Source organism: Heliconius melpomene, chromosome 18 (assembly GCF_056956725.1).
Source record: "Heliconius melpomene rosina isolate 202511_hmr_F chromosome 18, ASM5695672v1, whole genome shotgun sequence".
NCBI classification, from domain to species: domain Eukaryota; kingdom Metazoa; phylum Arthropoda; class Insecta; order Lepidoptera; family Nymphalidae; genus Heliconius; species Heliconius melpomene.
In genome coordinates this window covers 5,544,825-5,570,030 of record NC_140406.1, presented here as the reverse complement: position 1 = coordinate 5,570,030, position 25,206 = coordinate 5,544,825, and the positions used below count along the sequence as shown (strand labels likewise).

Genomic DNA, 25,206 nt, shown 5'->3' with positions numbered 1-25,206 from the left:
AAATTTTTGAATATTAAATAATACGTTTTATAAGGTAAAAAAGTCCTTTTGTAGCTTACATAAAATACATATAGAAATTGTATGAAACTTGAAAAATAAACTTACCAATAATAGAACCATAGAAAAAATTACGTAAGAAACAAGTGAGTATAATGTACCAAAGATATTGGTAATAAATAAGTTAATAGGAAAAAGGTGACGCATCTATTTATATATATACACTGTCCTCTAATAAAAAAATAGATAATGTCTATTTAATTGTGACAACCACACGTAACGATACGTATAATTTATTTAATTTCATAAAATATTTTTTTCGATAAGAATGAACAAAGGAGCACCAAATAAAACTGTGATTGATGAAACTAAGTATTCTAAAAGTACTTTTACACTAACATTTGCGATTGAAATTCTGAACATGGATGTTTGGCACGACTGCAACGAAGGGTGGTTAGATCTCGGACCCCATCATCAAGCTATGAAGTTACAATACCAACTGTACCCTGGAAAAACGTTTGATTTAGACATACTCATATGGCCCCATGTTGTCAAGGTTAGGATTAAATTAAAAAGCTGAAACCCGCTGAAAAGTTTATGATATGATCTTTGGGTTAACGTAATTTGATGTATAATTTGGTATTCTACATAAATTTTTGAAACTGCTATTTATAATTATACGAAATTTCCGCTATCAATTTATATTGTATGTAGGCCATACATAATACCAAATTGTATGTAAATAAACCAAAAAAAGATATGAATCACAAACTTGAAGTATTAGTGCCGTTGACACTTGTAAGTCTAAGGGCCAGTTTCACAGATTACAAATAAAGTTTCAGGTAATTAACTGATATTTAATGTAATCTACCAGGGAGAGGTTGCCGATATTTTTTTCGGATATACCGTCAAACTTTCCTGATAACCAATCTATTACAAGATTATCAAACACACAATAATTGGTTGGCAACACCACCAACGCGAGAATGTTTTTCATGTCATTATTATTACTTATAAATTATTACCATTTGGAAATGCAACAGTTGTGAGTTCGATTCAGATTCAAGAAAATGAATAATTTAATATTTCACAACAATTAATGTGACCCTTTTGAATGCAATCAACGCAAAACATGCTCTAAAATTAAAATTATCTTTGTTCCCGCCCCTTGAAACTTACAGATAACGTTTTTATCTACTATTGCTATCAGAGACCCGTGAATCCAAAAATTGTAGCTTATCTTGTAAATAAAACTATCCGGGATTTTTAAACTACTGGTTGAACTTTACATGTTTACATTATAATAGATTTGGTGTGGATATCAATATGGTTATGTACGAACGTGGCTATTTTTGGAACGACGTTGGTTTACTTTCTCAATTCGACATGCCTTCGTCGTCAGAGTGACTGACTTGAAAAATCATATAGCAATAGTAACATCTACCATGGGAGGTGGCAGTTTGAGTAACAAGTATTTATAATTTTAATATTTTTTTAAATTCAAGACGTATTTGAGGATTAGAAATAAACAAAAATTACATATAAGAGTTGTTGTAATAGCTGGTTATATTGATAATTTTGTTAAGATTTGCTTAGATTGATCGTTGGGTTCGTAGTTCACCTTGTAGTCGCCCTTTTAAAATGACAATATTCTTAACACTAAGTATTTAATTCACACAAAATTGGTAACAATTATAATAAGGTACTTTTATCTTTTATTTTCATTAAAAATGTTTTTTCCAAATAAAGAAATTAAAAATATCACTTTAATCATTATTAAACAGAGTAGGTCTTAGAATATAAAATAAATAGAATATAGACCAATTTTAATGTTACAGTGCAAAAAACGATAAAAATATAGAGGCTTATCTGCCCCCACTGAAATTCGGCGAACGACGATATTTTGGACAAGTTTTAGAGAAGGAGGACAGCTTTGAATTATTTATTCAGAATTTATTATGGAATCTAATTGAGACTTATATTCCCGCTTCATATTTAGATGGACTATTCGATACTCCTTTAAATGTCACAGGTTATTAAAAATTAAATAGTGAAGCTGATTTAATTTAATAAATCATCTTCACGCTGTATCCCGCATAAATCAGGGTAAGCAAAGGGAACCTTATGTTAAGACAATCTGTTGCCCACGCCAAATTCTGCAGACATCGCGTCCTGAATGGCGGATCTCAACGCCGCGGTTTGCCTCGACACCAGAGCGAAGAAATGAAAATATAAATTTATATAAATATTTCATTTCCTCCAGTGGGGCTCGAACCCACAACTCAAGGTCAATCTCAAGGTTATTTGCTTTATATACTTTTATTAAATAGAACGAAGATAACAATTTTAACAATATTATTTATACCTCTTAAAACTACAAATTTGAATAATACTAGACTACTTGTTTTTCTTATTAAGGAAAATAAACTTCATTTTACCTTATTATTTGGTATTATTATTTTAAGACGAAATATTGTATAGGTATATTGTACTTAAACAAATGTCTATTTCATTTTATATTTATATTTTAGATAAAAGGCATCAAGATGCTGCTATATTCAACGTACAAGAGACGATTTTGACAATAAATGAATCTACCCCTGAAAATTCAACATCCGACTCAGAAGAATTTATTAAATCGAAAAAAACAAGAAAAGATTCTAAAGTTAAAGAAAAAGAAAAGAAGAAACCTATACAAATGCAAAAAGAGAAATTTACTATAAGTTTATCGGGAGATGCTATTTTAGCTGGTGAGGTTTAACAAGCTATTTAATATTAAGTTAAATTGTAAATATCCATAAAAGTTTTTAAATTAAGGTATCCGAATTAATTTTGAAGCGTGGCCATTTTATAACCTTATACATAGTGGGAGGCCCGTCATATCACAGCGGTACAACTGTCTGACTGGTTGTGGGGGTTAGATTCTAGTTGCAATAATGAATGCGGCGTTGATTCCCGCTACTCAACACGCAATGTTTCGATGGTAACTAGGGAACAGAATGTCTTATCTATCTATCGTATATATAAGAACTAAAAAACAACTCCGGGTGGATTACTCTTCCCCAATCATCACCTTTTCCAGGTACAGGCCGAATTACTGTTTTTAACTTAAGTGGAGATCGTCCGCCAGATCATGGCAATATCGTAGCGTTAATTAGCAGTAATAACCTACCAGCGTCCGATGATTTTCCCATAATATTTGTAAACATTGAGAAAATAAGTAATTTACCCATTGAAGAATTTAAGTGTGAAAGGTAAAATTATTTTTTCTACTGGTAATATAGTAAGCTAAAAATCAGTATATATTGTATTTCCTATAGGCTTTTTTAAACACGTCTTTATTTATATCAACAGACTATCTCAAATTTATACACAATGGACAATAGATGACGAAACCCATAGTTCACAAAAGCATAATATAAATATAATAAAAACGATAAACTTCAATGACTCATATACAATTCCGTTACAGTCCTCCAAAGTCGCTGAAATTACTGCTACATTTCTGGATAACCCCTTTGAAATTCAGGTAAAATATTAATATTAGTTTACAAAATATTAATAGATTGGGAGAATATTTATATAAATTTATAAGCTTATCTAAGCCATTGTTGCTTTAGTCGTATAACTGCATCAATCGTAATTTCTTCTTTGACCTAGTCTAGTATCTAACTTCTGTCATATAGTTATTTTATTCACATTTATAAAATACTTAATTTATTTCAGCTCCGAGGAATTATATTCAAAAACCTTATAAATATTGGTAAAGAAAAAAATCCATATAGCTCGACGACTGCCAATACAATCTTTGATTACGAAGATATTCTTATAGCCACAACAAAAATAGATTTAAGTTCATTATCGAAAATGAACAATAGACTTATAAGAGGAGAATTTCCATTGTTTCCGCCGAAAGTGGCTGTAGTATACGATAGGCAGAGTTATTGTACCAATGACGTGAATGCCATCAAGATAAAACTTAAACCAAGTATCGTTATTAAACCGTCTGCAATTTTGCAAGCTCAATCCTCCTTAGAAGTATCTATAGGTTTAGTTGGATGTAAACCGAAACCATTAGATAAAGGATATTCAAGATTGTATTGCCAAACTTTTGATTCTCAAATATCAAATGCCATTTTATTAGAAATAACTAATGTAAACGAAAACATATCAAAAGAAAATAAATGCGATATCTTAACTGGTTTTCTTCTAGATACGAAAGATATTTTCTTCTTCTATATAGAAGGGCCAAAAGAGGGCATCATTTTAGAAATATTTAATGTAACAGGAATATTTCATTCCCAATTGCTTTGCTATTTTCCGTGTTCAGAAGTATTTCTAGATCGCATTTATCCTAGTATGTCTTGTACCTTTTGTTTGAGTTATTATAATAATGATAATGTTTAATTTCAATATTAAGTGTGTTATGTCTACAGATATGCCGTTCACCAAAATGAAGTTTAATGTATTTAAAACTCGTGGCTCTATAAATCGTCTGTTGAAATGCCCACAAGTATATGTTCAGCCAGCGTTACCGATACCAGCCAGAACTGTGAGTGTTTTACCGGTATTTATAATAGTGCCATAACCCTAACCTAATTTTTCGAAACATTATTCTTAAAAAAACTGTCAGATTCTAGGATTCACAAGTATTAATCATTTATAAAATTATATTGGAATTCAAAAATACTTCGCGATTCGCTGGGAAGTTTCCAGTAACGTAATAAAATCATTATTTGTTGGCAGGCGCTGCTAAAAATTGGGCGTCTGATTGCAACGAAGTTCAAAGTGGTCCCTTGTAAAAGTGAAATGCCGACTAACGAAGAGTTGAAAAGTTTCAAACTTGAGTTGTGCGTACCACCTCGTTTTGATGTAACATAACTAGAAATTGGAAGTGTTGAGAATATAATATATCTATATATTGTATTTGTTATATACAAAAAAAATACTTATTATAGTATATACTATACTTTATATACATAATACTAGACAAAGAAAATTTAGTCTCTTCTCACACAACACTCTATTCTCAACTTTATGCACTTCTTCAAATACTTTCTGATTTACATTATGTATTTAGGTAATAGCAAACGCTGTACTTTGTTGCAAGTACTGTAAGTTTTCAAGCTATCATATTTTGTACATGAAATACTACTTAGAGGCCATCGCGGTGCAGGTGCACAAGGTCTTCACTGTAATGCGACGGTTGTGTGTTCGATTACCACTCGGGGGAATTAAATATTTTTAATATTTTCATTTCTTCGAATGAAACCTGAATTACGCAATATATCAGGTTAAATAGATTCATTTAAAATAATATAAGTTTTCATGACTATAATTCTATCTTACGAAATTTTAAAACAGCTAATTAATAAAAACCTAAAACAATATTAGCTATGGGAAAGCTGAACAATTTATTCTTCTATAATTTTTTCCCGTGCTGCCATTTCAAAAGAGGATCCATATTGCATGATCTTTTTTCAGTCCGTAATTACTCTTCAGAAAGAACGACTTGTGGCAAGTTAATCAGAAAGTGTTAATATTTGAAGTGGGGGAAAATTGTGCGGTGAGGCTTGCTATGAATTTTAGAAATTCAACAAATTTATCTTGCACTTTTATATTAGCTTTTTGTTAAATTGTAAAGCGATGGAAATGTTCACGCTGAAAATGAACTTTTTCGACTATTATATAGAATTTTTCATGTGTATGATTATTTGAAAGATTATGATAATAGTTTTCTAATTAATTAACTAATATTTAGACCATATGTTTTTTCAATTTTTAAATATCATTACTACGTGAGTTTTTGAGTTTCAATGAGACGTTATTTGGACATATCTAAGTAATATTGTAGGCAGCTAGTGTTAAAACACTTCGTTTCTCACTTTCAGACGATCGAGGCTTTGCGTGATGAATGGCGGCACTCAACGCCGCTCTTTGCCTCGACACCAGAGCGAAGAAATAAAAATATAAATAAATATTTCATTTTCTCGAGTGGGGATCGAACCCATAACCGTCGCGCTAGTCACACCCTCGTGCCGCTGTGTTACGATGGCTGTCAAGTGGCAAGCAAGTTTCAGTAATCATTTATGAACTTCAGCTAAATCTTATATTTCTCAGTGCAATATTGTAAATCTACATACACATTTTTGAAGTGCTCTCATAAATTTTCCTCCTGACCGCCACTGAGCACTCTACTCTTGCTGATTGCTTTTTAACCATGCATGCAAAATTGTAAACATTAGAAGCTATTGATATAGTGCATAGAACGGATATTTATGTTATACATATTTCAAAACTTTATATATTCTAGTTTCATAATAATAATTAATAAAAAAGTTTGATTTTGTATAATTTTCCTTATAATAAAATAGTTTTACATTTTTAATTTTGACCCATTTAAAGTAAATTAAGAATTATTTTACCCCAAAATATATAGTAATTTCATTGAGTTTTGAAATAAATGTTGATTGTTCAGAACATGTCCATTACGATTAAAATAATAGAGAGTTTATAACTTCTCTAATCTAATCCAATTAACGATCCATTAAATTCACAAGTAATTTTTGATTGTCAACTTGTCAAAATGCAAACTAATATTTACCGAAAGCTTCATCCGTCAAGCCGTCATGAACGATAGCCTCTGTAACTTGAAAAGCATTCGTCCCTGTGAAAAGATTTTCTTTTATACCTTTCATACCATGTAAAATTTAGCCATAAACTGTATAATCGACTGAGGAGTCTACGTATTCTATAAAATAGTCTAGAGTTCAATAAAGGAGTATGTCAAAAGAAGGGCCATTCTATATTTGGGCTCCAGAGTGTAGCATGTCACCTGAGGGCTAAGGGCCCAGACCTACAAATGTTCCCGGGTCTTTCCATTGCGTTGGAATTGGCAAGCGCAGGGGTTTCAATGAGTAAAAATTCTACATAGACATTCATTCCTCCCAAAAGACTCGATATATATTAAAGATGTCCCCTATGAAACAACAAGAACACAGATAGATGCTGTAACGTAATAATATTATAAGTGGTAATAAATCGTTATTAATAGTATTAAATAGATCTTCAAGGGACGGTCAGTGGGTCACTTGAGCTACTAATAAGTCTAACAAGTACACTTACCTTAATACGCAAGAAAGTAAATTATACTTAATATTTATTTCTCATGGAAGTTAATATTTACCTTTTAATATCTAAGTCTATTAGTTTTTTATCATTTGTTTTATTATTCTTTGATTAATTTCAGGCCGTCGCGGCGCAACGGCACAAGGGTGTAACTGTAACGGCGGTTGTCGTTTTGATTCCCACTCATCACAAATCTGAATTTTATTTCTGAATTTGACTATTTCTTTTTAGCTACCCATAGCCGTATAACACTATTGAAAAGTTTAATTACTTAATAACAAGCTAGTATGTTATATAAGAAATACTTACAGAACTCGGCCAATTCTACAAATAAGTTTATAATTAATCTTGAATTATTTTAAAGTTCTATACGAGAATAAAAACTAGCCAACTAATATAAATAAATGGTTCTTGTTTCATCATCAAATTTGAATCCCCATTACAATGGGTAGACGTTAAAAGTATTCTCTTATAAAGAGTTAGTAACAAAACTGAATAAAATAACAATAAAAATAACTACATTATTTATGACTTCTTGTGTACGTATGCTATGCTCAAAGAGCCAAGTCGCTCAGTGAACCAAAAAACAGCTCACAACTCAACATTGTGGTTACTGTTGAATTTCCACATGGTGGAATTCGAATTATATTTAATGTAAACCAGAATTGAAATAAAATAAACGTTTAATATATAATTTATATAACAGAAATTCTTAATTTCTTAAATTTGGATCTTCATCTTCATCATCAGCCTGTCCTCGTCTACTGCTGGACATAGGCCTCTCCAATGGCACGCCACTGAGCTCGATCTTTAGCCGGGTTTAAGATAACGATTGTGAACTATAATAGTTTATACATAAATACCGATCTAATTAACATTAACATTTAACCTTGTACGCACTTGATAGTAGTTATTTATAAAACAATATGAGCATACTAACATAAACTCATGTCTTCGGTTCTATGTTATTTGAGGAAAATAAGTTATTATGTTTCTTTGCCTCGACGCCAAAGCGATTAAAATTATATACATTGCACTTTCTCGAGTGGTTCCTTTTTTAGTTTCTAGTTTTTCCTTAAATAGCACTTACTGGAAGAATTATCACATGATAGACTTTGAAATATTTAAATGCTACTTAAATTTATCCGAATTGCCATTAATTATGTATATTATGCTGTCGATGTTAACATTAACACTATTTTTGTTTTTGTGTATTTTTATTTAATCAAAGATACATTTTTTGACTATAGGCAAAAAAAATGTTTAGGTACATATTTTTTATTTTAATATTTTTTATTCCCAGTCGAATAGAGATGCAAAGTAATTTGATTTGTTTTAAAAAAAAATTACCGTCAAACATTGAGCCACTCTTCCATTTATGTATTTAATAAACATGTTTATAAAATAAATGCTTTACACGTGTCTGCGATGAATAAACTATTATTTGTGTTATATTATAGTTCTACTGTAAATGAAGCAGTTATCTATATATATAAAAGGACTTGTCCTCACTGACTGAGGTAAGACGCGCGCACAGCCGTAACCGCTGATGATAGAAACGTGAAATTTGGTCAGATGTTTACTTTCGTAATCTGGACATCCACTAAGAAGGGATTTTGAAAAATTTTAACCCTAAAGGGGAGAAATAGGGGTTGAAAGTTTGTATGGAAAAAAAATTAAATCAGCACCGATTTTTATAAAATTTGAAATTTAGATTTTTAAATGCATTTAATTGAATACGTGTTTCATCGTTTTCTAGAATTCTCTCCCTAAGGGTGCAAATAAGGGGTTGAAAGTTTGTATAGGTTTTTTTAAATCGTCACCAATTTTTATAAAATTTGAAATTCAGACTCTTAAACGTATATAATTAAACACATGTTTCATGGTTTTCTAAAATTCACCCCCTAAGGGTGCAAATAAGGGGTTGAAAGTTTGTATGCGAAAATTCTTAAATCGCCACCGATTTTTATAAAATTTGTAATTTAGACTCTTAAAAATATTTCATTGAACACATATTTCATGGGTTATTAGAATTCACCCTTAAATACGCAAGCGAAGCTGCGCGCGTCCGCTAGTCTATATATATAAAAGGACTTGTCCTCACTGACTGAGGTAAGACGCACGCACAGCCGTAACCGCTGATGGCAGAAACGTGGAATTTGGACAGATGTTTACTTTCGTAATCTGGACATCCACTAAGAAGGGATTTTGAAAAATTTTAACCCTAAAGGGGTGAAATAGGGGTTGATAGTTTGTATGGAAAAAAAATTAAATCTGCACCGATTTTTATAAAATTGTAAATTCAGACTCTTAAAAATATTTAATTGAATACGTGTTTCACGGTTTTTCAGAATTTACCCCCTAAGGGTGCCAATAAGGGGTTGAAAATTTGTATGGAAAAATGTTTAAATCGCCACCGATTTTTATAAAATTTGAAATTTAGACTCTTAAAAATATTTAATTGAACATGTGTTTCATGGTTTTCTAGAATTCACCCCCTAAGGTTGCAAATAAGGGGTTGAAAGTTTGTTTGGAAAAATCTTTAAAACGCCAGATTTTTATAAAATTTGAAATTTAGACTCTTAAAAATATTTCATTGAACACATGTTTCATAGTTTATTAGAATTCACCCCTAAATACGCAAGCGAAGCTGCGCGCGTCCGCTAGTTATCTATATATATAAAATCGAAAGGTCACTCACTCATCACGAAATCTCAGAAACTACAAGTGCGAGGAATCTCAAATTTTGCATAGGAGTTACTTATAGGACGTAGGTGCTCGCTAAGACGGAAATTTGCAATATTCGACTTCTAAGTGGTTGTTTTTGGGGTCGAAAGTTTGTATGAAACTTCGTTACTACAAATGCTAGGAGTCCCAAATTTTGCATAGGCGTCACTAGGACGTAGTCATGGAGACAGAAATTAATAATAACATAGTTCACGCGGGTGAAACCGCGAGCGGGCCCCTAGTTAGTAAATAAATACAAATGATAGTTATATTTTATGTTTGTTTTGTTTTCTTCATTATCATATCGTTTATTTAGTTATTCTATCTTGAAGTTGAGTGTGACAAATGTAGATTGCAAGGGTCCTTCAGTGGGGCGGAAGTAAAACAAACGTTGATAACTATGTTTATATTTCCAGGTTAACAAGTTTGCGAACGCCGTACGATCGATTTTATGCTATTTTGTAAATTGAATTACCCTTTTTACAATTTATATTTAACCACGTTCATTAATCGATCTTATACAATTATATTTCAAAATAAAAAGAATAGTGTAATCATATTATATTAAATATTTATTATTTATTTTATTATTGTGTGTGTGAAATATTAAATTATGTTTTACATAATCGCTGTTCGATTCAACGCATGTGAGCTCCATTTCAAGCTTTTGAATTTAAAAGCGAAAATAACAAATACATATCAATATAATATTTTTTTAGTTGAATCCACTTCAAAAGAGGTACATAAGTAACGAGTAATGATTAAAATTTTCGCTTTGTGTACACGGTACTAGGTGACCCGACCCGACCCGTGAAACAAAGAATGAAAAAAATCTATAACCAAATAACTAAATCACATAACCCCTGAAGAGTTCTACTTTTCAGTTCCTAGCGAAGTTTTCAGACCAACTTGATGATATCATATCATTATCATTAGTTACCACCTATGTTATGGGTAAATATGCAGAAATGTATATTTTTTTACAAATGTGAAAAATTTTGTATTTTAGATTTAATTACCTAAATTTATTACATAGTTACACCCTGTCTTGATAAAAACGTATTGACATTTGTACAATTTATCATTAATCTGTGATAAGAACATAAATAATATTATACCTAACTTTCCGATAAGAAGAATTTTCGTCCACTGTAGTGAAGTGTTGTCACGTTTCATTTGTCCCTTTCGCTTGCTTTTGTTCTTGCAATGTGCAGGATACATCCGCACAATTGGCATAGGGAGCGTGAGAATCAAGTGTTAAGCTACGTTCGTCGATCATTTCCGCCGATTTTTGGAGCGTTCCGTGTTGAGTGCCGAAACTCAACGCTGTCCTTTGCCAGAGCAAATGAAAACATTAAATATTTCATTCGACTGAGAGAGACAAAATTTCATATACCGTGAATAGTGCGTGAGTGCGGAGTACACCATGGACCTAATAAAACCGGTTAATTGCATTACGGAAGATTTCCGTATTAATTTCGGGATGGTAGGTTAACGGGATGTATACTGTATAACTTTTAAAAATTGATTTGCTGAAAACATTTGAACATCACATTTTTTTTTATATTTTATATTTTTAAACAGACAAACAGATTGTATGTGTATTTTTAATGTACTTCTCAAGTTTTTGATCATCTGTCTATTGCTATAGTTTTGTTGATAAAGTAGATTTTTTTATATCTAACCAAATATTTTGATATACATATGTGCGCACGTCACGTACCTACGCTACGTCGATATTAAGAGAAGGGGATATAGACCCTATTTATACGAAATCAAGCTTATGAATCAGTTTCTTAGGAATCTAATATTAGTGTAAGTGGACGTTTTGTAAAATAATCAAAATAATAATGGCCAGTAAATTATTAAGAAAATCGCACAATATCTTCGCTTATAAAAATGTGTAAGTAATTTTTTTTTTACATTAAAAACAATAATTTGTTGATAAAAAAAAATCATTTAATTTAAAGCATTATATTTCAACGCAGTCGCAGTTCTTAAAAATATATTATTTTACTATATTATTTTTCAATATTTATAAATTAATATTTTACAGTGTCACTCTGTATCCTTTGGTGCGTTAAGTGTGAGTAGTAAATTAAGACAATCGTTTGGCGACTTTCCGCCGAATTTTCAAAATAAAAATATTAATAAATAATAATTCATTGCTCAGAGTGGAAATGGAACCCACAGCCGTCACAACAACTGATCAACGTTTTCCTTGTGGTATTTACATCTCCTTATTTTACAGAATAAATAAAACCCAAATTGTGTCGTTTTCTATAACATGTAAGAAATACGCCAACTCTACTGTAGATGTCGAAGATGTGAAAAGATTTTCTGTCATGGATGGGTGGTGGGCGTTGGATGGCCCCGTCAAAGCTTTACATGCTTTAAATACTTTAAGGTAATAATTAAACTGATTTGAATATTCCCAAAAAGTTTAGTTACATTTCTTACAAATTTATATTTCATTTATGAAACTAAAAGAGGCAATGAAAGACAAAGAGACTATCTTTCTTTTAAATTGTAAATTCTATATTAAAATTAAATGTAGCAATATTTGTTTTCTATGTAGCGTTGTCTATTATTACTTTTCTTACCGGTTGCCGATAATCGGTAACGAGCGTTTGATAAAAACAAAGTTGAATGTCAACAATTTTTTCAAGGTTATATTGTTATAATTTTATATCAATTTATATCTTACCTATAAAAAATTCAAACGCTTAATGCGTATAGGTATATTATATAAATATAAATTTTTATATAACTTGTAATTCAATAACTTTCATTAATGTACCTAATATTGATAATATTTTATTGCACATAAAATAATATAAAGTTTACATAAAAAATAATAAATATAAATACGAGTATATCATGAAGGTACTTAAATTAAAATAATATAAAAATCCGGTTATATACCTACATACTTTATTTTTTAAGTTTTTTTTATTCAACCCTACCTTATTCTTTTAAGGTAGATAAATATAGAATATTAAAGCTTAAACTTTAAAATCATACGGGTCCAAATAAGCAGGCGAAGCTACCTGCGTCCGCTAGTATATTATATTTCTGAAACGATTACAGAATCCCGTTTATTGTAGACGGTTTAGTTAACAAGTCTTCACAAGGAAATATTTCTAAAGTTCTAAAAGGAAAAAAAATTCTAGACGTCGGTTGTGGAGGTGGAATACTATCTGAGGTATGTATACAAACTATAACAAAATAAACAAAAAAATAAATAACAAATATTATTTATTTTTCAGCGTTGCGCTGTATCCTGCACAGCAGGGTAGGCAGAGGAGACCTAGTGTTAAGTAGTGATGTTACGTTCCGGCAAAACTAAGGAACATCAGCTGTCCCATTCCGGCTTTGAAACATGTTCCAATTTTCATTCCGGTTTCGGCTATTTTTAAAGTTACCTCAAAAGGTACAAACGGAACCCTTATAGGATAACATTGATGACCATCTGTCAAGATGTACGGAGCTATTTTATTTTGGGGGCCATTTTATAATAATAATAACTGTTACGTACAATAAATGTCTTTTTTGTAATAATATCTATGGCAAGAGAGCTGTTCAGAAACAAAATACACTAACTCTTTGAATATTCATTAAGTTAATGCAATTTTTAGGCCTTGGCTAAACTAGGAGCTGAAGTAACAGGAGTCGATGCAAGCGAAGAGCTAATTAGTATTGCAAAATATCATTCTTCTAAAAACAAAGACTTACAAGAAAACATACCTGTTTATTACTCTACAACGATAGAGGTGAGTTAGCTCCTATATTAAGCCATTTATTTTGTGGCAATGCTATAAGGATTCGAAAGAAAGGTTTTTCTACAATTTCATTCATAAATACTTAAAGCGGGTTAGACAGAAATAACGTAATACACTTGTGTTTAAGCTAATGAAATATTTTGGTGGGGTTTTCATCTACAACCCGTGCGCTTAGTTGAAATAACCAGACAATAGAATTAAAGTAGATGTACATACAGATTATTTTATTAAAATTAGAAAATATTTATATAATTGCAGGAGCATGCTATTAGCAACAGCGAAAAATACGATGCTGTTGTTGCTTCGGAAATAATAGAGCATGTCAATGAACAAGAATTATTTGTCCAATCCTGTGTTCGTACTGTTAAACCAAATGGGAAATTATATTTCACAACACCAAGCAGAACAAGATTTGCGCAATTTAATATTATATTCTTATGTGAAGATATTTTTCGGGTGATACCAAAAGATACTCATCAATATGAGAAATTTGTATCACAAAAGGAACTCCAAAATATGCTACAACGTAGTAAGTAGACATTTGTCACTATAATTACTTATTACGTGAGTCCTAACATTTTGTTAATCCAGCTTCTATATTATATATCTTCAATAACCAAAAATATATTTATTCATCATTATTTCATCACGTCAGAACAATACATTATTTTATTAAATAATTAATAACTATGCTTGCTTATGTTTAAAACTTCTCCAAAATCCTCGTTACGTAATATTTGAATGTCCGTACATAAACTAAACGTTTTAATTGATAAAAAAATAAGTCAAGTTTATACAATTTTATTACGTATTTTTACAGGTGACTGTGCGGTGGAATTAATACGAGGTTTCAACTACCGTCCCTTAGCAAATAAATGGTACTGGACTAACCACAAACTATTCATGTACGCCACGCAAGCCGTTAAACTTAAGTAGATCACAGCTATATTGAATGTTAAATCATTGAAATAAAATATAAAATGTTGAACAGTATATTCAACACGTACTAATATAAGATATAAATGTATATACAGGATGGAAGCGTCAGCGCTCCTTTTACGGGAACACCATGTAGATGTTTCATTTATTAAGATGTTTATCCATACCTGTATTTCGTGTGACGCAGTAACGCATAGATAACAATAACGTAAACACATATAACTACAAAAATATTACTAAAGGTTAAATAACTTTGAACTTTGCCGCCAATACCTACGACTCGATTTCGGAATGAGGCGTGTGCGACGGTGTCCCTTTAATAGCTTTATATCTGCGCGTGTCGTGTCTTTAGCAAATGGCGTTTTATTTTTCAACCATAATTTTATCATTTATTTTGTTTGAAAAAAAATATTTTTCATTTTTGTGAAAAAATTTTTTTTTTTAATTGTATTAGGCTTTTATAGAATAGTTAAGACTGTGGTTTTATTTAAAATGGTGCTGACAAAAACACTCTGTATATCAAGTATGTATGTCATTGTGAATAAATATTTAATTGTTAATATTATTTTTTTTACTTGACCTATACAATGAAATTTTTTTCAATTTATAAATTTTTTTTTAATTAGTAAAATTATATAAAATCTTGAATATTGGGATATAATAAATAAATAATAATAAATATAATAAATAATATTCAAATTCAAATAATTTTATTCAAAATAAGAAGTTACATGCTTAATTTTTTGAACGTCAAATAATTCCACTTTCTAAAGTTAATAACCCAAGATCTCAGGGCCGCCAGACCTATGTCATTTTAGCAAAGCTGAAACTCACGTCGTCTTGTTACAATTTTTTAAAATCATGATATAGAAAATTCTCTGACGTTTTCTGGGATCCTATTGCAAAAGCGTACACACTGTCCCATAAAAGAAGTATTTCTGCATAGTAAATGCTGCCATTTATAAAATATATACATAGTAAATTTTGCTATTTTTCAATGCCAATGAGGAATGGTAATAGATCTGAAATAATGCTTCAAAGTTCGTTACAGTAAAGTTTTTACATATACAAATACACTAGTTTTTGTTTCATTAAAAATAACCAAGTAGTTTTATGATTTTACAGGCATTTGAAGTTTGCAAAAATTTCAAATGCCGCTAACAGTCCCGCGGCCGGCGGTGACGTCACAGGTCTGGCAGAACTCAATAGTCGCCAACGGTGATAGGAGACTCTCGCGCAGTACTTTGTTTGTTTGTTACTCGCTTGTGTTTAGTGTTAATACAATTAATTAAAATGGATGAAGGATTCGAAAAAGGTCAATCGGATAACCTACCTGTAATAGATGGATTTATGGTTGCCGATTATTTATCGGAAAATAGTGATTTCGTCGCCGCAGAAATGCGAGGAGTAAAAATGCGAAGGTAAGTTTTGTTGTATACCTAGTAATATTACGTCAATTTGGGGTATAGATAATAACTATCTTACGTTATTCTATTTGAAATTATTTATTTAAAACTGTAATGTAACCCAACCTAACTAGTTTCATATTGTAGGTAACGCTATTTGCGTTAAAAGTACCAAACTTTTTATTCAAATTCAAAGTAGTAAGATTGTTTTATAAGTGAAAATAATATAATAATAATATAACTAAATTCATGCAATAAGTTGAGCATGCACAATTTTTTTTAATGTAGATTTTTAATACATGTATTTTTATATATGTATATCTGAATAATATTTTTATTGTGATTATTGAAGATCGGCAAGAGAGAGTTATGGTCATGATGCGTACTATTGCGTACGTATAAGTTAAAAGAGTAGGTTATGTATGTATTGCCAAATTTAGATTACAGCAGAACACCGTGCACGTATTAAACAATATTATTGCAGCTTAGAATGCAATGAAAAGAAGCAATAATACGTAATCTGCAAAGATTGTGCCGCCAGCAGAGGTGATTGTAAACATACCATGCCATTTATAATGGGCTACATCGTCGAAACGACGAGCCTTCAACAACTGCAACCTAATCTTCTTTTTCTTGGCATTAATCCCGGCGTATGTTGCCAGGGTCTGCCTTCCTGCTTAACCTACTCCACTTTACACGATCTGTAACGTCCTGAGTGGTTCGACCATTGGCATGCATGTCCCGCATCACGACATCCAAACACCGCATTCTTGGGCGTACGGAGGTCTAGCTCCAGGGACAGGACAGACATAGCAAGGAACTTGCATCCGATATAGTTCGCCGGCGCGCAACGTTGCCATACCATGTTAGGCCACGCTCTTGGGAGCTTATCCGCTACGTCATGGATCCCAAGACTACCTCGAATGCGTCAGACCGCAGCATCTTCATTTCCGTAACGTGAAGCTCCTCAGCGTGCCGAGATAGTGCTGGCCAACATTCGCTGCCGTATAATAGAACCAGTCAGATGATGCTCTTATATATAAGCCCGTTGAGCTTGGGTGGTATTCTGCGGTCGCAGACCACACCAATAACCTCCCACCATTTGGCCCAGGCAACGCTTATCCAGCCATGGACATCGTGATCGATGCCTCCAGACTCATGCATAACGGATCCAAGGTACTTGAAACTTTTCCAACTTAACGGCTGGCTCAGGACCTATAAGGACAGTGCTCGAGTCAGAGCTCCCTCAGGCTATGTATTCGGTCTTCGACAAATTTTGTTTAAGACCGCCGTTCTCAAGCGCACCCTTCTAGAGGTTCACTTTACGCTCCAGCAGAGAAGCAACTAAGCTTCTCTTCAATGAGTGCAATGTCATCGGCATACATCATCAGCCATGGAGGCTGATCCTGGATGTGAGCCGTGACAGTCACTACAATAAATAAGAACGAACTAAAAGCCAAGCCTTGGTGAACCCCCTACTGTGAACCAGGTGGTGAACCCACCCTTGGTGAACCCAGTCCTAACCATCGCGAATCGCAATGCGGGATCGTGGTACATATCTCTGATAATGGATTTATTTGGATCGCAATGCCCTCCAAATCTGAGTAGTCTCTCCATTAAAGTACTGATTAAGTTTGTGGTAACGCCCAAGCCAAGCCAAGTGTTGTTGGAAAAAATTCACGCTTTCTAGTATCGATACTACAATAAAAATAATCAAAGCTTTAGTACAACACGCCATGAAACCGAGCAGAATAGAACTGTTTTTTTGACAAAGTACTATCAAAACTTCAATATCTTAAAATACAATGCTCGTTATACATTATGTATGTGAAAAAAAAAGATTTTAAAAATATACCTATATATTACTTATTAAACGAAACTAAATTTGTGGTGGAACGCCAGCTAAAGAAGAGCGCAAACTGCACGTGAACAAAGACGAACTGAGCGAGCGAGTTTTGCAAGACCTGTGACGTCACGCGGGTCGGTTACGGCCCGACGGAATCTCGCGTCGCGCGCTTTCTTTAAAGGACAATATCTCAAAAACTAATAGACGTATCAAAATAATTCTTTCACAAGTATTTTTTGTTTTTAAAAGACAATACGATGAGCTAGAATTTAAAATAAGTGATTATTCTCCATTATAATAACAGCCATCTCAAGGCAATTAAAATCAGAAGCTACTAACAAAAAATATAATAGAAACAAAACAATAGAGTAAAGAAAAAAATCAAATTATTAAAGAAAAACTCGTTTCGATTTTTTTACACAATATGATTTTTTACAAGGATTGTATTTTAATTGAAGCAAGTTACAAAAAAAAGCCTCTAACTGACTTATAATTATTTAATATCATTTGAAGAGGACAAAGTTGTTAAAATAAAAAAAATCGTTTCCTGCTAAATAAAAAAAAATGACTATCAATGTATTGCTATATATTTGCAGGCAAAGTCATGCCTTGTGTTCATTCAAATGCCGATATTTTTTTTAATAAACCGATTTTGATGTAACAAACTTTAGATGTTAAGTTGAGTTAAAACAAAGCAATTAGTGAAAGTTTCAACTAATTCGGTTCAGTACTTCCGAAGATAAGCGTGACCATACATACAGACTGACAAGATTGTTTCTATTGGTCTTATTAAGTATCCCTCTATCCATTTCAGTCAAAAATACGAAATGTACAGACAACATATTTTTACTGTTTTATCTATACTAATATAATAAAGCGGAAGAGTTTGTTTGTTTGTTTGTTTGTTTGTTTGAACGCTAAGATCTCTGGATCTACTGGTCCGATTTACATTGTTTTTGTTTTGTATGAAAGCTGCATTCTTCAGAAGTGCTATAGGCTATATAATATTACATTACACATATGTACTAATAAATTAAAATATTTTCTAATTTGACATGCAATTTATTCTGCCATGTTAATAACAACCGTCGTTGCTAAGTACCGGTTTGCAAAGTTTCTTTGTTGTTTTAAGAAAACGTCACCCAAAATGAACTTATATTTTGATATTCATCCTTATAAAAATAAATATATTATATAATATTTAATAAATATTCTTATAGTTCAAGCAGGCGTAGCCGCGTCCGGGTCTACTAGTTATATATATAGATAGAGATTATTAGGATTTTAAACTTTGTTATCCTATAAAAATAAACTGCTAAAAGTGATGTAGCTTTATATTACATAATTAAATGGTTAATATTGGATATTACATATCCACATACACTTACAGATAACACTCAGGTCATATCGGTATTTAATATAAATAATGGTGTGAAGCAGGGTGACCCGCTATCTTCGAAATTGTTCACCAGTGTCCTAGAAGAAGTATTCTGGAATCTAGCGGCCGGCTGGGAGGATAAGGGTATTGTTGTTTGTCAAAAAAGGCCAACAAACGATTCGATTCGCTGATGACATCGTCTTATTCTCGTCATCCGTGGTTTCTGGAGAGCTTCAGAAAAGGTTCCTTGAAGTTAACCGTGGGTGCGATCGCTTGATGCGAGTAAGGGTGCTGATTCTTGTATGTCTATACAACTCACCTAAGCTATGTACAAGTATAAATGCCAAGTTTCATGAAGATGCATATATGTATATTTTTCTTTATCTGTCTATTGCTAGTTATGTTGACAAGGTAGGTTTTTTTATATCTAACCAAATATTTTGATATATGTGCGCACGTCACGTACCTAAGCTACGTCAGGATTGCGTGTAAGGGATATAGACCCTATATATACGATATCAAGCTTATGAATCAGTTTCTTGGGAATCTAACATTAGTGCAAGTGGACGTTTTGTAAAATAATAAAAATAATAATGGCCAGTAAATTGTTAAAAAAATCGCACAAAATCTTCGCTTATAAAAATGTGTACGTGTGTTTTTACGTTTATGCAATAAAAAAAAAATAAACAATATATATCACAAATATATCACAAAATATTTATTTTACGTTATTAACAATATATTTTTGATAAAATAAAATAAGGTTTATATTTAAAGAATTATATTTTAACGGCGCAATATAATTTAAAAATATATTGTTTTACTAAATTTCAATATATATAAATTAATATTTTACAGTTTCACGCTGTATCTCACATATAGCAGGGCGGGCAGAGGGAACCTAACAACCTGTTAAGACATTCCATTCCCCACTTTCCGCCAAATTTTTGAAATTAGCGGACATATTCTTGTTATTGCAAACAAATAAAAATAATGATAATGATTCATTCCCGTGAGTGGAAATCAAACCCACAACAGCCGCGTTTTCCGCGTGATAATCTCCTTTATTTTTTACAGAATAAATAAAGCACAAATTGTATCGTTTTCTATAACATGTAAGAAATATGCCAGCTCTACTGTAGATGTCGAAGATGTGAAAAGGTTTTCTGCGGCCATGGACGGATGGTGGGCGGAGGATGGCCCCTTCAAAGCCTTATATCCTTTAAACGCCTTAAGGTAATTATTAGTTATTTATTAGTTAATTATTATAAGTAATTTGAATATTCAAAAGAATTTTACTAGTCGTAGTTAAACATTTTGTACAAATTTATATATTTCATTTATGAAACTAAACTAAAAGATTCAATGAAAGGCAAACAACAAAACTTTTCATTTTAGTTGTAGAATATCAATCACATATAAGAATTATAATAATAATGAAATTGGATATTAAAATTAAATGTAGTAATTTTTATAATAAAAATTATAATTTATTATCTTTACATATGTCGTAGTCTATTTTTACTTTTCTCATACCCAAGGTGTTGAAAATTTGTATAAAAAAAACTTTAAATTGGCGCCAATTCTTATAAAATTTAAATTCTTATGAAATTCTCTCTTAAAAATGTGTTATTGAACACGTGTTTCACGGTTTATTAGAATTCACCCCTAAGGGTAATAAGCGGGCGAAGCTGCGCGCGTCCACTAGTATTAAATATAATAACTGTATTCTATTAAATCATATATATAAATATTAAATGCTTGTTACCGATTATCGACAACAACTTTAAGCCGTATAAACAGGTGAGAAAAGTAAAAATAGACTACGACATGTGTAAAGAGAACAAATTATAGTTTTAATTATAAAAAATTTGGTTTTTATAATTTAATACTTTTTAAAATTTGTAATTCAATAACTTTTAAAAGATAAAAAAAAAATCTTATTAAAAACTTTTAAAAATAAGTACACTCATAGATACATAATAAATTATAGGTTACATACAATAAGGCATTTTGTGGCAAAAAATAATAGAAAATTGTAAGGTGTTTCATCGATTTTTATATCACATTTAAAACTTACGATCGAGACTTATTTCATTATCAAGGAAATTTTATGAAGATAATCTTCGGCTTTTATAGCATATAATTTGGACGTATATTTTTCGAGAAAATGTAAAATTAAAATAATTCAACACTGTTTACGGCGGCATGCCTAAGCTCGAGTCCCCCTTAACCGCCACTTAGTGTTCATGTCTGTATAGGTAGGATGCGGGCGAAGCCGCGAGTGGGCCGCCCGTATATTATATTTCTAAAACGATTACAGAATCCCGTTTATTGTAGACGGTTTGGTTAACAAGTCTTCACAAGAAAATATTTCTACAGTTCTAAAAGGAAAAAAAATCCTAGACGTCGGTTGCGGAGGTGGAATACTATCTGAGGTATTTATATAAACTATAACAAAATAAATATATAAATAAAACTAAATAATAAATATTATTAATTTTCTTTAGCGTTACGCTGTATACTGCACACAGCAGGGTCTGGGAACAATGGGGCCTTAGGTCTAGGTTCCCTTTGAATGAGGTAGTGCCTGGTAGAAGAACACTCCATTCTCCATTTTCCACCGAATTCTGAAGGCATTGGGTATTGAATGTCGGGACTCAACGCCGCGCTTGCCTGACACCAGAGCGAAGTAATGAATTGGAATCCAACCCACAACGCACCTGTGCCACGTCTGGCCTCAATGACAATAATTTTATCCATTTAATGATGTTAGGGAACGCGATTTAACGCGTACAATATACAAATATACGAGTAGATAAATATACCACTTTATACAAAAGAGTATATGGTCAAATATATGGCAGTGTATGTAACAATATTCTGCATATAGTTAAGAAAAATTTAGATTTTTGCTTTTTTAGAGCGTTTAAATAAAAGCTTTATCTAAAAAAGATTTTTTGCTTTTAGTTAATTGTTTTAAACTATCACACTCAAGGTAATGCTATGTTTTAGGCCTTAGCTAAACTAGGAGCTGAGGTAACCGGAGTCGATGCTAGCGAAGAGCTAATTAGTGTTGCAAAATATCATTCTTCTCAAAACAAAGACTTAAAAGAAAATGTACCCGCTTATTTCTCTACAACCATAGAGGTGAGTTAGTTCTTATATTACGCCGTTGATTTTGTGGCATTGCTGTAAGCATTTGAAAGAAAGGTGCATTTCTTTATAATAAAACTTATAATCATAAATACTTTAAGCGGGCAAGGCAGAAATGACGAAAGGTTAGGACCCTTGTTTTTAAGCCAACAAAATATTTTGGTGGGATTTTCATCTACAACCCGTGTGCTTAGTCGAAATTCCCAGACAATAGAATTAATATTATTCTATTAAAATTATGTAAATTAGAAAATATTTATATAATTGCAGGAGCACGCTATTAGCAACAGCGAAAAATACGATGCTGTTGTTGCTTCGGAAATAATAGAGCATGTCAATGAACAAGAATTATTTGTCCAATCATGTGTTCATGCTTTAAAACCAGATGGGAAATTGTTTATCACTACACCAAGTAAAACAAGATTTGCACAATTTAGTATTATATTCTTATGTGAAGATATTTTTCGGGTGATACCAAAAGATACTCATCAATATGAAAAATTTATATCACAAAAGGAACTCCAAAATATGCTACAACGTAGTAAGTAGATAACTATAGATATAAATAATATTGTGCTTTAATCAAACTTCGACAAAGTAACATCAACACTGAGAAGATCATATTAATTTTATTTATCATTATTTCGTCACGTAGGAACATCCACTACAAATGGGTTCTAATTTAAATGTACTGCTTATGTTTAAAATTTCTCAAAAATTCTCGTTACGTCATGCTTATTCAATTTTATTACGTATTTTTACAGATAACTGTGCTGTGGAATTAATACGAGGCTTCAACTACCGTCCATTAGCAAATAAATGGTACTGGACTAACCACAAACTATTCATGTACGCCACGCAAGCCGTTAAACTTAAGTAGATCACAGCTATATTGAATATTTAATCATTAAATTAAAACAATACAAATACATAAAATACAAGATACAAAATTATGTAGATTTCAACTATGTGTGTCACTGTGAATAAATCTTTAATTGTGTGAATTTATTAAAAGCTTTTATTTAAATCTAATATGACGGATCATCCCAGATGGCTTTTTAATGTAAAATAGTTATTTTTAATGTACTTCTACAATATGGGTATCAAATGAAAGGGCTTGCCGGGAATAATTAAGAAAAATAATGTGACATCACTCTAAATCCTATTATAGCACTATTGAAAATTTTGTGTTATTTTGTAAAGTAGGCAATATGCATTTTGCTCGTCCTCAGGCGCGGTCCAGTTAATATCTGGCCTAAAAGGCTTGCCTTTGCTATCATTACATTTCATTGATAACTAACTTTTACAACGTAAGAATTGAGTGAGACTAATAGGGGTCGTTGTGCATGTTATTAATACTATAAAATTTAAATTCGTCGGTCCAAAGTATGCTTTTCAGCAACGCGCCCATACAACCACCTATTTGTGTTGTTATCTAGCAAAAACTGACAGAATGTCACTCTTCTAAAGAGATCACTTTCTTCTAGTCCTTGAATGGTAGCGTGGTGGTAATGCTGCTGTCGGTCATTTCTAAATGCGCTGAAATACGTTCCAGTAGACGAATTTCATCTATTCCAGCTTAATATTTCATATATACGGCGCGTTCTTGACTATAGAGTGATTTATGATCATATAAATCAATTTTAATAAAAACTTGAATATTGGGAAATTGTCGCTTCGGAAAAAGCTTTTCGTATATTCACAATTCTAAACACAGAAAAATATAATAGAAAACATAATAGAAATAAAACAACCGTGTAAGTAAAAAGAATCGCAATTTATGTAAAAAAATTTTTCTCGTTTAAATTTTTTACAGACATATTTAAATTGAAGGCATTAAAAAATAATAATTAACTCGATGCCGTCGTGGTACAACAGCACAAGGGTGTGACTGTAACACGACGGTTGTGGGTTCCATCCCCACTCGAGGAAGTATTTATTTACGTTTATATTTCCATGTCTTCGCTCTGGGGTGGGGGAAAGCGCGGCGTTGTGTTCTGCCACTCAACACGCAAAGACGTGTTTTAACACTAGGTTCCCTACTCCTCAATCACACATCACATCTACAATTCTTCGATCAGTAAAATCTTTACCAGGGACCCGCATAATTTAAAGAGGTCCCAACTGTTAATCCTAATAAACTGTTGGTCTTGTTTATTTTCTTTTTAGATTTGTGCAGTCGGGGTATTTATTTTCTTAAATATTTTTTTTATTTACCTGACTTTACAAAAAAAATTAAAAAAATATACATATTAATTTATTGTCCTATTCTATATAATATACATGGGCGCAGGATGAAGGGTCAATACACCTTTGCCAAACTTCTACTGTTAAAATATTTATTAATAAAAACAACAAACGTAACAACGGAATCACGAAAATTCAATGAAAATAACTGAGAATCTGACGGATGACAAAATATTTTAATATAAAATGCTATTTCTATAATAAGAAAATATAATTTACTGTGTTATATCTTTCATTCATTTAGTATATTACTTCCATAAATACATAGATCAATATTTTTTAAAATTAATATAATATCTCCATCAACCCTATCATGTAAAAGAACCTTTTTTTGACATGTTTACCTTTTATCTCTTGCTTTCGTGAATCGAGTATAATGAATTATTTTTTATACTGGATAATAATTTTAAAATCAATCCATTAAAGACTCTTCACCATTGCTTAACGAAATGATAACAATGGATGAAGCTACAAAAATAAAAGAAAGAAGTAGGTATAGCCTCAACTGACAAGTTGACGTTTGAAGAAAAAAAATGCCGTGCATACAATGAGAACTATTGCACATAAAATAATATAAAATTTATATTAAAAAAGAACATA

At 31.6% G+C, this 25,206-nt stretch overlaps 3 protein-coding genes across 3 annotated transcripts; all 3 read left to right on the top strand.

Moving 5' to 3' along the window:
* The first annotated feature begins 303 nt into the window (after positions 1-303).
* Positions 304-6,055, top strand: LOC146529358 (uncharacterized). The gene is made up of 9 exons (XM_085201910.1): positions 304-553; positions 1,305-1,468; positions 1,836-2,029; positions 2,529-2,747; positions 3,080-3,251; positions 3,352-3,526; positions 3,724-4,354; positions 4,434-4,549; positions 4,744-6,055. The coding sequence occupies exons 1-9, from the start codon at positions 326-328 to the stop codon at positions 4,876-4,878; spliced, it is 2,034 nt and encodes a 677-aa protein (XP_085058036.1). The 5' UTR covers positions 304-325; the 3' UTR covers positions 4,879-6,055.
* A 4,950-nt stretch (positions 6,056-11,005) lies between these two features.
* LOC146529357 (ubiquinone biosynthesis O-methyltransferase, mitochondrial-like) lies at positions 11,006-15,135 on the top strand. Its single transcript, XM_085202089.1, has 6 exons — positions 11,006-11,755; positions 12,104-12,259; positions 12,943-13,057; positions 13,491-13,625; positions 13,893-14,163; positions 14,455-15,135. Exons 1-6 carry the CDS (start codon positions 11,703-11,705, stop codon positions 14,568-14,570), a joined length of 846 nt encoding a protein of 281 aa, XP_085058215.1. The 5' UTR covers positions 11,006-11,702; the 3' UTR covers positions 14,571-15,135.
* A 3,997-nt stretch (positions 15,136-19,132) lies between these two features.
* LOC146529356 (ubiquinone biosynthesis O-methyltransferase, mitochondrial-like) lies at positions 19,133-23,354 on the top strand. Its single transcript, XM_085202088.1, has 6 exons — positions 19,133-19,849; positions 20,281-20,439; positions 21,527-21,641; positions 22,219-22,353; positions 22,630-22,900; positions 23,124-23,354. Exons 1-6 carry the CDS (start codon positions 19,797-19,799, stop codon positions 23,237-23,239), a joined length of 849 nt encoding a protein of 282 aa, XP_085058214.1. The 5' UTR covers positions 19,133-19,796; the 3' UTR covers positions 23,240-23,354.
* The last annotated feature ends 1,852 nt before the right edge of the window (positions 23,355-25,206 follow it).

Bases quoted from the DNA above. Each gene is read 5' to 3' on its own strand.
- LOC146529358 (XM_085201910.1), top strand. From the start codon at position 326: ATGAACAAAGGAGCACCAAATAAAACTGTGATTGATGAAACTAAGTAT. The intron at 1,469-1,835 runs GTATTTATAATT...TTAATGTTACAG, and splicing joins GGTGGCAGTTTGAGTAACAA to TGCAAAAAACGATAAAAATA. The intron at 3,527-3,723 runs GTAAAATATTAA...AATTTATTTCAG, and splicing joins ATAACCCCTTTGAAATTCAG to CTCCGAGGAATTATATTCAA.
- LOC146529357 (XM_085202089.1), top strand. From the start codon at position 11,703: ATGGCCAGTAAATTATTAAGAAAATCGCACAATATCTTCGCTTATAAA. The intron at 11,756-12,103 runs GTAAGTAATTTT...CTTATTTTACAG, and splicing joins ATCTTCGCTTATAAAAATGT to AATAAATAAAACCCAAATTG. The intron at 13,626-13,892 runs GTGAGTTAGCTC...ATATAATTGCAG, and splicing joins ATTACTCTACAACGATAGAG to GAGCATGCTATTAGCAACAG.
- LOC146529356 (XM_085202088.1), top strand. From the start codon at position 19,797: ATGGCCAGTAAATTGTTAAAAAAATCGCACAAAATCTTCGCTTATAAA. The intron at 20,440-21,526 runs GTAATTATTAGT...AAACGATTACAG, and splicing joins TATCCTTTAAACGCCTTAAG to AATCCCGTTTATTGTAGACG. The intron at 22,354-22,629 runs GTGAGTTAGTTC...ATATAATTGCAG, and splicing joins ATTTCTCTACAACCATAGAG to GAGCACGCTATTAGCAACAG.